Source organism: Stenella coeruleoalba, assembly GCF_951394435.1.
Source record: "Stenella coeruleoalba genome assembly, chromosome: 15".
Lineage (NCBI taxonomy): Eukaryota > Metazoa > Chordata > Mammalia > Artiodactyla > Delphinidae > Stenella > Stenella coeruleoalba.
In genome coordinates, this window is record NC_137161.1 from 84,515,328 (window position 1) to 84,528,838 (window position 13,511).

A 13,511-nucleotide genomic window follows, 5' to 3' on the forward strand; every position below is an offset into this window, starting at 1 on the left:
CCCCTGCATCGGCAGGCGGACCCTCAACCACTGCGCCACCAGGGAAGCCCTCCTCGTCCTTCTTAACCATGACTCCTAGTAAGAAATAGATCTTCCATCGCAACCAGGACCCAGATGTATACAAACAGAAGTTTCTTGAACGTGACGTGTTCTCATTGCATCTTTTCTACTCCACTTTGTTTTTAAATGCTGCTCACCATGCCCTAGGTTGACTCCGCGATCTTCTGGTGTCGTGCTGTCCCGTGGAACTTTCCATGATGCTGGCAATGGTCCGATAAGGTAGCCCCTTGAAATACGGCTAGTAACCAGGGCACTGAATTTTCAATTTTATTTCGATTAACTCAACGTAGACGTAAGTAGTTGCACGAGGCTGGTGGTTATTGTATTGGAAGTCACAGCGCTAGCAAGTCCAGAGAGCAATTCGAAACCCGCGGCGCTAAGGGATCTTTCCAGCTTGACCCTCCCAGCCCGTCCTCACCGGCTGGGCTGGGACCCTGCCAGACCCTCTGGCCCACATGTCCATCCCTTGGCCTTCCACCCATGCCAACCTTGACCTCAAGCTCACCTGGCCAAAACCCGACTCATGATCTCCCCTACTCCTGTCACCGCCCCCCTCCCTAGGTGACACCAGTACCCACCCAGCAGGGCCAGCCAGAATCCCAGGGGTCACCCCCCACTTCTAGTCCTCCATCAACAGGGTCTGGTGGATTTTTACCTCCTAAGCATCCCTGGATCGCTTCTCTTGACCATCCCACCCCTGGCCCTGCAGTGGCCTCTGAACGCATCTACCTGCAACCCTTCTGGTCCTCACCAATTTCAGGTGTGTGTGCCCACCGTGTGCCCAGCATCTGGAGTGCAGAAATGAATTGGATGGAGTCCTTTTGTCTTTCTCCTTCATCTTGTTCTAGCTACCTTGGGGCAGAGAACGTGGGTGGGATTATTTTCTGACTGTGTAGTAGGATCTCAAATAAATCTTGTTATAAAAAGTAGCAGGGAGCTGGGGCTTGGGAAGGGAAGGGAGGAGAGGGAAGGAGGGGGAGGTGTGTGCGTGGGAAGGAGGGACCTGATCTACCTGGGGACCTGTCTTTCCACATCAAAGGCCGTCCTGCCTTCCAGCAGCCCCCAGGGTGTCACCTCTTCCAGTAGGTGGTTTCACATAGCCCATCGCCCAGGCCAAGGTCCCCTAAAGGAGAAAGCTGAATTTTGTAAAGATGAGGGGCAGGGTTTGGGGGCTGGGGTGGTGGTGGGCACATCCTGGGTACCTGGCGACCAAATGCCCATATGCGTGTGCCCCTGTCTCAGGGTCGTGAGGGTCCCCAGAGTCACAGCCTCTGGGAATTAGGGGGTTCCCCAGAGCCTGCGCCATCCTCTTGGGGCCGTCGCACCTCGCAGGGACGCAAGGCGGGGGCGGAGGGGGGAGTGTGAGCTACAGGTGCGCTCTGGGGCCGGCCACGAGAGGGGTCGCAGGGCGGGCACGCGGGCAGGGTCCGACCCCCTGGCGTCCCAGCCCCCCGCCGCGGGGGACAGCGGGGCTCCGTCTAACAGGCAGTCTTCTCGCAGGAAAAACTACGGGACGAGGGGGCCCGGGGAGCAAGGAAGAAGGGGCTGCTTTCGGAAGCTCCCCCTAGGCCTCCACCCCTCCCCCAGGGTTCCCTTCCCGCAGCGAGGCTGGGAGGGGTCGGCCCCGCGCGGGGAGGGGGCCGGGGCTGCGGGGACTCAGGCGATTGGCCCGGAGCCCCCCCGCCCCGCCCGCCACCAGCTGCTCGGGATTTGGCGTCGGCGGCTCCGGGCTCGGCTCCAGCTCGGCTCCGCGCGCCCCCGGCCGCCCCCGCCCCGCGGCCGCCGACCTGCTGCTCCGGCGCCGCGGCCTCTTCAAGTTGCCGCGGTCGGAGCCCCGGGCTGGAGGCTGATGGAACCGCCGCGATGTTCGCTCCGCGGCTCCTGGATTTCCAGAAGACGAAGTACGCGAGGTGAGCGGGGGTGGGGAGCGCGGGCGGCGGGTCCGGCTTCCTGCGCCGCCAGCGCGCTCCCCCCGCCGCCCCGAGAATTCAGGGTGATAAATGGACCCTGTCCCCGGCCGGAAGAAACCGGACACGAGACGTCGTTGTCTTTGTGAGTCTCCGCGCGCAGCTCTGCGCCCTGGACCCGGGAGGAGCGCGGGTTCCCCGCGCCTCCGACTTAGCGTGGTGCCCTGGGGCGAGTCGCTTCACCTCTCTGAACCTCAATTTCCAGGTCTCAAAGGCGGGGATAATGAGAGTCCCCACCCCTGGGGTCCCCGCGAGGATTAAGTGAGATGATCTCTTGAAAGCACTTTGCACGGGCTCAATCGCTATTCGGCGCTTTTGCTAATGATAAAAGGCGTTGGCCCGCACCGCCCCAGCGAACCCCCGACCACCCCTGTCCCCCGCACCACCCCTGACCACCCTCATAGCAAGCAGGAGGAATGGGTAAGGAAACTGAGGCACAGGACCAGGACCTATACATCTTGGCTTTTTCATAGTGGGAAGTCTGTGGTCCCACCTGAACCTCAGTTTCTTCTTCTAAAGTGATTTCAGATTGCCGAGTGGAAGCCAAGGTCTTGTCGCTTTGATTCCCAATTAAGGGGCTGGGGGGAGGGGAGGGAATATTAAGTTCCTCTAAGATTTTGGCGGGGTGGGCTTGCCTGAAAGCTGGATGAAAACCCTTTTCTAGGATTGCCCCTTCGCCCCTAGGAGGCTTGCGGGAGGACCCACTGCTCTGGGTGTGCAGCCCTAGGCGTCGGCCTCCTGCCCCGGGGAGCCCGCCTTCACCTGCTCTTACCCTCCCGCCAGGCCTCCTGCCTCCGTGGGTGGAGTGGGCAGGTGGTGAGTTGAGCTGGGTTGGCATCCTTTTTGCTGTCACACCTACACAGCTCATTGTCTCCTGGCAATTGTTGAGGGTCCCTGGTCCCATGAAGTCTCCACAAGTTGCTGTCAGATGGAGCACAGCTTGACCCCAGAGGCCGGGCTGAGCTCGGCTTCAGGGCGGGAAAGTGGGGAGGCAGGACTGGGTCCTTTCCCTCTCAGTCTCATCTCTGTTTCCTCTGGTGGCGGGGGGGGGGGGGCATTGTGTCTCCTTCATGAAGTTGGGGAGTCCCGCTGGAAAGGGGTTGCTGGTGGGAAGGCCCGGAGGAACTCCTGTGGTGTTTCTCTTGGCGGGAAGGTGGGAGGGGCTGGCTGCACAGATCTGTGAGGCAGTCTCGTCTGGTGTGGGAACTTGGACTTTCAGAGGATTGTTCTCGAGGGTCCTGTGTGCTGGTGTGAGATGTAAGTTGGTGGAGTGTTCACTCGAAGGGAAGGGAGAAACCCGGGGCTGGAGACTTCAGATGCGGGGAAGGAGCTCTGTCCCACACCTGCTGTGTGACCTTGGGTAGGCGTCTCAACCTCTCTGGACCTCTACTGGTTAATCCGTTAGACAGGAGGGTTGGTCTAAATGATCTCTAGATTTTGACACTGGTGCTGCTCCCGCTGTAACTGGAATAGGGCTCTCCAGCTGGGCTGAGGGCTGGACCATGAACCATTTCTTTCATGCTTGGGCTGATGACGCTTCTACAGGTGACGAGTCCAGTGAGGAAATGGAATGCATTGATTAGAACTATTTCTGTTCCCTTCTTCCTTGTGCGGCCCTTACTACCGTCCAGTCCACATATTAGGTCCTTAATCAAGGCTTTGTGATTGAGTGAATTTAATAGTATGACCCAGACCTGTCCAATAGAAATAGCATACAAGCCACAGAGGTAGTTTTAAATTTTCTCATAGCCGTTCAGTTTAATGTGTGGCTAATTTCCCATCTCACTGTCATAAGGTGAAAAGAAACAGGTGAAATTAATTATGAGAATATATTTTAGTTACCACTTTATATCCAAAGGATATTCAATATGTAATCAATATAAACAAATTATTCATAAGATATTTTACAGTTTATTTTCAACCACAAGTCTTCAAAATCTGGTGTGTTTTATACTCACAGCCCATCCCAGTTTGAACTAGCTATATTTCAAGTGCTCAGTAAACACATGTGGTCAGTGGTTGTCATATTGAACAGGACAGGAATGTCCTCCAGGGTGAGAGATGGGTGTTGGTCTTAGTTCTTTCAGGCTGCCTTATACACAGCAGAAAAGTATTTCTCACCGTTCTAGAGGCTGCAGGTCTGAGATCAGGGTACCAGCAAGGTCGGGTTCTGGTGAGGGCCCTCTTCCAGGTTACAGACTGCCGACTTCTTGTATCCTCATAGGTCAGAAAGAGACAGAGGGCAGTAATTCCATTCATGAGGGCTTCACCCTTATGACCTAATTATGCCCAAGGGTTCTACCTCCAAATGTCATCACACTGAGGGTTAGATTTCAACATATGAATTTTTTTTTTGGAGGGGGGACACAAACATTCCGCTCTTAACACTGCTCCTGTGTGACGTTGCAAAAGATGCTTTCCGTCTCTGAGCCTCTGTTTCTCAGTGGGTGGTTGTACCAGCTGATCTTTAAGGTTCTAATCTCGAGTCCTTGAATGGTTTATCTACATCCAGGAACATACTTATCATCAAGCTCTAGGAATTGAAGACTGTAGTGTTGGTTCAGGGCTAGGCAAACTGACCAATGGAACAGAACAGAGAGGCCAGAAACAGATTCATGTATATAAAGGCATTTGACTTTTGACAAAGGTTGCCTTGCTGATGAACCCAGTTAAGGATGGTCTATTGAATAAATGGTACTGAGACAATAATCTAGATGGAAACAACGAAACTAGAGTCCTACCTCACACCATACAGAAAAAGCATTTCTAGATGGATTAAAGATTTGCAAGTGAAATTTAAAAAAAAATTGAAAACTTTTTGAAAATTTGAAACAATATCTTTTGGCTATCATGCTAGGTAAAGATTTCTGAAGGCACAAAAAGTTCAAACCATAAAAGATTGATAAACTCAACTACATTAAAAATGATGAATTTTTATTTACCACAAAATGCCAGGAAGACAGGAGAAGACAAGCCACGAACTTGAAGGACATATTTGCATTTGCAACATATTTAACCAACAAGTAATTAATATCCAGAATCGGGAACTCCCTGGAGGTCCAGTGGTTAGGACTCAGCGCTTTCACTGCAGGGGGCACGGGTTCAGTCCCTAGTCGGGGGGCTAAGATCCCAAAAACTGCACGGCACGGCCAAAAAAAAAAATTAAGTAAATAATAATATCCAGAATCTATAAAGAACCACAATAAGGAAAAGACAGCCCAATAGAAAATGTAAAAAGAGAGTCATTTCAGGAAGGGAGGACACAGATGAGCCAAAAGCACGGGAACAGCTGCTCGCTGGCGTTGGTGATCGAGGAAATGCGAAATAAGAGTCCATGGGACGCCATTCTTGTATTCAATATATAAGAGGTCTGACAATACTATTATAACTACTTCGGAAAACAGAAATTACCATGTAAACTTGGACACGGCTACTCTCTTCTGGGTGTCTGCGCTAGAGAAATTCTGCACATGTATGCCGGGGGAAGTGGCCCAGGATCTTCTCAGCAGCACTGTTCAAGGTAAGCAAGAGCTGGAATCAGCCCAGAGGTCCACGTTGATGGAACCGTATGTATCCATGCAATGGAGCAGTAATCCTGCAAGGAAAACAAGTCCAGTCCCAGGCAACGTATGGATGAATCTCACAGACGTGTTTGAACAGTAGCAAAACACGGAAGAAAGCATGACTCCAATCATGTCACACTCAAATCCCAGTAAACTGTGTCATTTAGGAATGCAGAGAAAAGTATGTGAAAAGTGAGACGACGATGATTCCAAAATCAGGTTAGTGGCTACCTGTAAGGGAGGGAGGGAAAGATACACAGGGGGCTTGTGGGTCCTTGTAATTCTTAACTTGAGAAGAAAAATAAACTGGGTTCCGCGTGTCCTAGAAGGCAGCGAGGTCTCACGTTTCCTGGGTGAGCCCCACGTGGCTCCACCTCACTGCAAGGAAGCTGGGAAGTGTAGTCCACCTGTCTGTCTGTGCCCCCTGCCGCTTCCATGTCCAGAACGGCACCTGAGCAGTTACCAATCAAAATCCGTGCGTAATACTGGCTGTGTGACTTAGGATGAGCGAATTAACCTCCGAAGACATAGGTACCCTCTTTCGCTTAATGCAACGTGACCTTAAACGTGGGCCACTGTAAAATAACATTATGGTTATAAATGTAACACATGCTCCTTGGAGAAAAGTTTTTCAATTATGGGAAGTAGGTATAAAGACGAAAGCAGCAGACCTTTGATCCCATGGTCTGGAGATCATCACTGTTAGATGTGTTGACTTTTCTTCCAGGCTTTTTTGTAGATACTCTATAGCTAGCGTTGTATTCTAATTTTTGAAAGTTGACCTGCCGCAATCCAGTCTCCTTTGTCTTTCATAATTGCTTTGCAACCCCAGCTTAAGGGGGGCTTTTGCTTAATATTCCATGTCGTCATCACACCCTGCTTTATTTTATTATTTCCCACTTTTGGACACTCAAGTTGCTTTCTGGATTCCGCTTCTGTGCACACGCTGCAGGAGCATCTCTGCTGGACATACCTGATCCATTGTCAGTTCTGGGTGTTGGCCTGGTGCCGAGGCTCACCGACGGCCCAGACTATAATGACTTGGTTGGGGACCTGCCCCACCACCAGCGCAGTTCCTGCCATGGTGTTTGGAGTTGCTCCTAGGGCCAAAGATCGGATCCCTTGGGCTTCTCTGATGGCGCAAGTGGTTGAGAGTCCGCCTGCCGATGCAGGGGACGCGGGTTCGTGCCCCGGTCTGGGAGGATCCCACGTCCCGCGGAGCGGCTGGGCCCGTGAGCCATGGCCGCTGAGCCTGCGCGTCCGGAGCCCGTGTACCACAAAAAAAAAAAAAAAAAAAAAAAAGATCGGGTCCCACTCCTTCCATGGCAGGGTCCTTGGGAAACATAGAAGGAGCCAGGAGTCTGTGCTGTGATTCCACCCTCCTCTTTGTCGTCTTCTCTTGTGCAGGGGACTTTTCCCCTGAGCCTTGCTTTCCTCCTTGTAAGTGAGGTTCACAGGTGGGGTGGTGGCAGTGGCCCTGGGAGGCCTTCTGTAGGTTTAGTCCCCGTCCTTCTATCTGAGGTCCCTTCACAGCCACTTAGGACCAGTCCTGCACCAGCCGGGACTCTGAAATTCTGAAGGTCACGGGCTTCGTGAACGTTTGTGCTTCTTGAGGTGATGAAGATGAGGCATGTGAAGCATCTGGCGAGGTCCTTCTACAGCCGGTGCTCCAGAGTGGTGGCTGTTTATGTCGTTATTGTTATCCAGTCTGTCTCTTTCCGGAGAGGACTCGAGGCAGTTTGTAACAAGCAAGTTTCTCAACATCCACGGGGCTGTCGGAGAGACCCTTCCACCTTGGTAGAGCTTTCTCCGACGTCAGCAGGTATCTGCATGGCTGGAGAAGGGGTGGGAGGGGAGCTGGGGCTCATGGGTGCTTCTGCCTTGCCGGGCTACCTGGGGCACGGTCGGCCCAGGGCTTCATGGAGGAGGGGCAGATAGATGACCCACACTTCCTGTACATCGTCTCCTCTGATCCTTGGCCGTCCTGGGAGTAGCGGCAGTTTCTAGTCCTGTTTGGTTCGCCCGAGGCCGTCGAGCAGTTGGTAGGATTCACACCTGGGTTTGTCTGGGCCCTGCTTGTCTGCATCCCCCCCCAACACGACCCTGGGGAATAATCATCATCATCACCCGCAGCTGCGGGGCACGTGTCTCACACGCCGAGTCTCTACTCCCCACTGGACGCGGGGATTAGAATTCCGAGCCCTCCCTGCTGCCTGCACCCTCGCCGGGAGGGCTGGAAGGGCTCTGAGAACACACTGTCTGTGCGCCGGCCACCTTTGTTCATTCACTGACAGCCCCGCCCCAAACGCAGTCGGGCCAGAGCAATGTCCCCGCGGAAGCCCACCTGCCGTATGTCTGGTTATTTAAAGTAAAACAACCAGGCTAACAAGCTTCTCAACAAAATGGGTTCTGTCCTCCTTCCGACAACTATACTTCTGTGGTGACAACATTGAGCCCTCTGTAAAACGGTGGCCGTCATCTGATTGAAGACTGGCTGGCATCAGAGACGGCTGAAGGGGCTCCCCTGGCGGTCCAGTGGTTAAGACTCCACGCTTCTGCTGCAGGGGGCACGGGTTCGATTCCTGGTCGGGGAAATAAGATCCCACATGCCGAGTGGCGAGGCCAAAAAAAAAAATAAATAAATAGAAAGGCAGCTGAGCGTAGTTAATTTTTACACGCGTCTTTGGCATTCGTTGCTGGGCAGCCTTGCTTGGATGAGTAATAAAGACATAGTTTATTAATTATTATGTATGTCATATGATTTATTTGATTGATTTCACTGCAGCAAAATCATTATCTATAGTCAAGATTTTCACTTATATTTGGGTTCTGTTAACAGTAATCATCTAAAGGCGTTCTGTCGGGGACTGTGGCCCTTGCCACCTGTGGCTGTTTAAAAGTAAATCTTGGACCTTCCCTGGAGGTCCAGTGGTTAAGACTCTGTGCTCCCAATGCAGGGGGCATGGGTTTGATCCCTGGACGGGGAACTAAGGGCCCATATGCCATGCGGCCAAAAAAAAAAAAAAAAAAAAAAGTAAATCTAAATTTATTAAAATAAAATTAGAAGGCTAGTTCCTCAGTCACACCAGCCACATTTCAAGTTCTCTATAGTCACATGTGGCCAGCGCTGCTGTATGGGACAACACAGGCATTTAACGTTTCCATCATTGCAGAAGTTTCTCTGGAAGAGCACTAGTCTAAAGGATTCAAATGAAAAATGTAATTTAAAAAACCCCACAAATGTAAATTAAAGCAAATGTCAGAAACTGAAAAAAGTTAAATGATGTTTAATTCTAAAATATTCAGAAACTTCTATTAAGTTGAAAAGGCAAAATACAGATTAAGATGAATAAGTGTAACATTTTAAAGTTAAACAGTATTTAAGTAAAGCTGAAATATTTTATTTGATTTTTTTTGAAAATGTGATTGAAACCTATCATATGGAAATGAAACTGCTCACATCTGGAGTTCAGTGTCCACCTCGTTGCCAACATAAAGAATAGGTAGGGAAAAAAAAAGAATAGGTAGAGAGCAGGCTTATGACTGCCAAGGGGTTGGGGGGAGGGAGAGGGGTGGACTGAGAGCTCGGGGTTGGTAGATGCAAACTATCAACATTTAGAATGGGTGAACAGCAAGGTCCTACTGCATAGCACAGGGAGCTATATCCAGGGTCCTGGGCTAAACCATAATGGAAAAGGATATTGAAAAAAGAATGTCTGTATGTGTAAAACTGAGTCACTTTGCTGTACAGCAGAGACTGGCGCACATTGTAAGTCAACTATACTGTACTTCAATTAAAAAGAAAAGAATAGGAGTTATGTCTAATGCAAGTTACCTCTAGTCCTGCACATATACAAGTTCAGGAGTGATATGAATTCATTAATATTTCACATGCTTCTCAGCTGCCATGTGCCCGTACTGGGAATTCCAAGGCAATTCATGAGTGTCTTTGAAACCTGGAAATGAAACAGGAAGAGAAACGAATGGATGCTTGAGGTCACTGGGCTGTGACTCTTTCTTGGGCATCAGCCTATGGCGTTCATGCTGTCTTCAGAGCAAGGCTTTCGCGAATGAACGGCAGTCGTCCCTCCGTACCCGCGGGGGCGGGGAGCGGGGATCAGGGAGCCGATTTAGTTCCAGGACTCCCGCGAATGCTGGCGTGTCCGCGGATGCTCAGATCTCTTGCGGGTGTTCCTCCGTATTCGCGGGTTCTGCATCCGTGGATTCAACCATCCACGGATTCAGTCAGCCGCGGATCGCGTAGTAGTTTCCATCCCCGGCTGGTTGAATCCCTGGGCTGTGTAACCCACGGACGGGGAGCGTGACTGTGGTTTGTCTTCTCTCTTACCCAAGGCTGCCTGCTGCTCACATCTTTCTGGCTGCCAATGCCAGCAGTGGCATCACCCACAAACCTTCACAGCATTTGGATGCAGTCAGCTTTTTAAAAATTATGGTAAAATATGCCTAATGTAAAATGTACTATTTTGACCAGTTTTCCGTGTACACCTCGGCGGCATTAAGTACATCCACCTTGCTGTGCAGCCGTCACCACCATCCGTCTCCAGGAGTTTTTCATCTTCACAGACCGAGACTCTGTCCCCGTTAATCACTAACTCCGCCGTCCCCCTCCTCCAGCCCTTGACCCACACCCTTCTACTTTCTGTCCCTCTGGATATGATTACTCTAGGGACCTCGTGTGAGTGGAATCCTACAATACTTGTCCTTTTTACGTCTGGCTCCTTTCACTCAGCATAAGGTTCATCCATGTTGGAGCAAGTGTCAGAATTTTCTTCCTCTTTTAAAAAAAATTAATTTTATTGAAGTATTGTTGATTTACAATGTTGTGTTAATTTCTGCTGTACAGCAAAGTGATTCAGTTATACATATATATATATACATTCTTTTTCATATTCTCTTCCGTTATAGTTTATCACAGGACATTGAATATAGTTCCATGTGCTATACAGTAGGACCTTGTTGTTTATCCATTCTATATGTAATAGTTTGCATCTGCTAAGCTCAAACTCCCAAGCCATCCCTCCCCCACCCACTCTCCCCCTTGGCAACCACAAGTCTGTTCTTTATGTGTGTGAGTCTGTTTCTGTTTTGTAGATACGTTCACTTGTGTCATATTTTAGATTCCACATATGAGTGATATCATATGGTAAATGATAGGGTCTTTCTCTTTCTTTTCTCTTACTTCACTTAGTATGATAATCTGTGGGTCCATCCGTGTTGCTGCAAATGGCGTTATTTCGTTCTTTTTAATGGCTGAGTAGTATTCCATCACATGTATGTACCACGTCTTCCTTATCCATTCATCTGTCAATGGACATTTAGGTTGTTTCCATGTCTTGGCTATTGTAAATAGTGCTGCTGTGAACATAGGGGTGCATGTATCTCTTTGAATTATAGTTTTGTCCAGATATGCCAAGGGGTGGGACTGCTGGATCATATGGTAACTGTATTTTTACTTCTTTTGAGGAACCTCCATACTGTTTTCCATGGTGGCTGTGCCAACTTAAATTCCCACCCACAGTGTAGGAGGGTTCTCTTTTTTCCGTGTCCTCTCCGGCATCTGTTATTTGTAGACTTTTTAATGGTGGCCATTCTGACCGGTGTGAGGTGATACCTCATTGTAGTACCTTCCTTTTTAAGGCTGAGTGATGTTCCATTGTATGGATTTGCACCCACCTTTTGTTCCAAGGACACAGGACAGGAGATGTGAAGCAGTACTTGCCTGGTCCTGCCCGTGTTATTCACAAAGTGAACGTCCAGGATGACAGCTCACACTGCCAGCGATGAGGGCTGCATCCCCCGTGACCAAGGTGCTCAAAGTCTCCCTAACAAGTTAGTCTGAGTTTGTGAGAGCAGGACCTCTAAACCCTGATCCACACGTGCTCCACAGATCCATAGCATTGGCGTCAGCTAGCACTTGTTAGAAATGCAGAATCTTGGGCTCCACCCCAGACCTATGGAATCAGAATGTTTATTTTCATAAGATCCTTCAGTGATTCATGTGTGCGTGAAAGTTGGAGAAGTAATGGATCTAAAGGCACAGGCTTAGGGACAGAGTCCCTCTTGTTTAAGGGTAGTACTGCCTGAACATTAATAGGATTATTAGGGTAGGATACATAGCACACCTACTGTCAGCCTTCCCTTGTACCCAGGGCAGACATCACTAATCGATCATGGGATTCAAAATCATTCTTCCCATTGAGCAGAGGGAGCCTCTGATGCCTCAACCCGGGACTCCTGGCCAACAGAGAAGCAAATCAAGAACACGGCCAAGTAGGTGCAATAAGAAGTGTGGATCGAGATTTGGGCGGACTAATTCTCAGTGTCTCAGACTGCTTCTCTGTCACTAATTTTTTCTTGTTAATTGCTACCACAATAATGACATCCACCATTTCCTGAGCATTTTGTATGTTCCAGGCTTTGCTCTAGATGCCGTGTGCATTGATTCTAATCCATTCTGTACCCTGCCAGATAAGTGTTATTGGCCCCATGGTACAGATGAGGCTGACAGGGAGGCTGGTCTGATGGCAGGTGAGAGGGACAGCTAGCTCTAAACTCAGATCTGTCTGACCTACAGTCTGAGTTTTTGCCGATTCCTCCCTGCAGGGAACCCAGCCCTCCCTGCAAGGATCCCCGTGCTGTCAGAGCTCCCAGGCTGAGGTCCAGACCTCTTCACACCCCTCCCTGGCAGCCCCAGGGATCCGTAGCCAGATGAGTGGAAGGGCCACTGGAGTTGACCACGGAGTGCTGGCTCAGCTCACAGCAAGTGTGAGTGTGGACAGTGCTCACCGTGACTAAGTGAAGTCGTTTCTTAAACAGCAGGGCACCTGAGCTTGTTACAGAGTTTAGTGCGTTTAGGGCTCCAAGGGAGCCGGAGCCGGAGGCCAGGTGCCCCCATAGATGCCTCAGTGACTCTCTGGGTGTTTACCCTATTCTCCGCGTTCACCATCTCCTTTCCTTTCCTCACCCTTGTCTCTGTTGGTTTCCTTTGCCTCCCAGTTTCTGCCTTCTCATAACCTCAGTTCCTTCACCTCTGTTGCTTGCTGTCTCCATCTTGCCCCACATTTGAATTGCTCCCTTGGCTGTCTCCCCACGAACCTGGGGCAGTGGAGAGAGCAGGTATGTCCTCTCCACGTTACCTGGGAGTGGATGGCACATAGTAAATACAGTAAGTCCCCTACAGAAGAATGAGTCCCGCCCCGAGAGTGTGTTTGTAAGTCCAACAAAGTTAGCCTAGGTACCCAACTAACAATCGGCTACATAGTACCGTACTGTAATAGGTTTATAATACTTTTCACACAAATAGTACATAAAAAAGAAACACAACAAATAAAGAAAACTTTTACAAATATTTATTTATTTGGTTGTGCTGGGTCTTAGTTGCAGCAGGCGGGCTCCTTAGTTGTGGCATGGAGATTCTTAGTTGCGGCATGCGTGTGGGATCTCGTTTCCTGAGCAGGGATCGAACCCAGGCCCCCTGCATTGGGAGCACGGAGTCTTATCCACGGCGCCACCAGGAAAGTCCCAAGAGAACATTTTAAATCTTACAGTACAGTCCCTTGGCAAGTACAGCAGCGCAGCACAACAGCTGGCACACAGGGGCTGGCATCGAGGGAACAGGCAAGAAGAGGTACTGACTGCAGTGGGGAGAGGAGGTGGGCGATGGTAGAGCTGAAGGGTCGTCAGCAGTAGGAGACGGAGGGCGAGCTGCAATGTCACTCTCGCCTGACGTTGGTGGCACAGGTTCTGGTTCCTTGCTGGATTCAATGCTATCTACCCCCTTGAAAACACGATCCAGTGATGTCTGGGTAGTAGCACATTCGCATCTTTGGAAGTTCGCAACTTGAAGGTTCGTGTGTAGGGGACTTACGTATTTGAGAATTGGAAAGTGGAATTTCACCAC

At 50.1% G+C, this 13,511-nt stretch overlaps 1 protein-coding gene across 1 annotated transcript in view; it reads left to right on the top strand.

Moving 5' to 3' along the window:
• The first annotated feature begins 1,893 nt into the window (after positions 1-1,893).
• The window catches only part of RADIL (Rap associating with DIL domain), a 127,883-nt gene continuing 116,265 nt past the window's right edge, over positions 1,894-13,511 (top strand). Inside the window, 1 exon segment of the mRNA XM_079944721.1 lies at positions 1,894-1,970. Coding sequence (XP_079800847.1) covers positions 1,924-1,970 — 47 coding nt within the window. The 5' untranslated portion in view covers positions 1,894-1,923.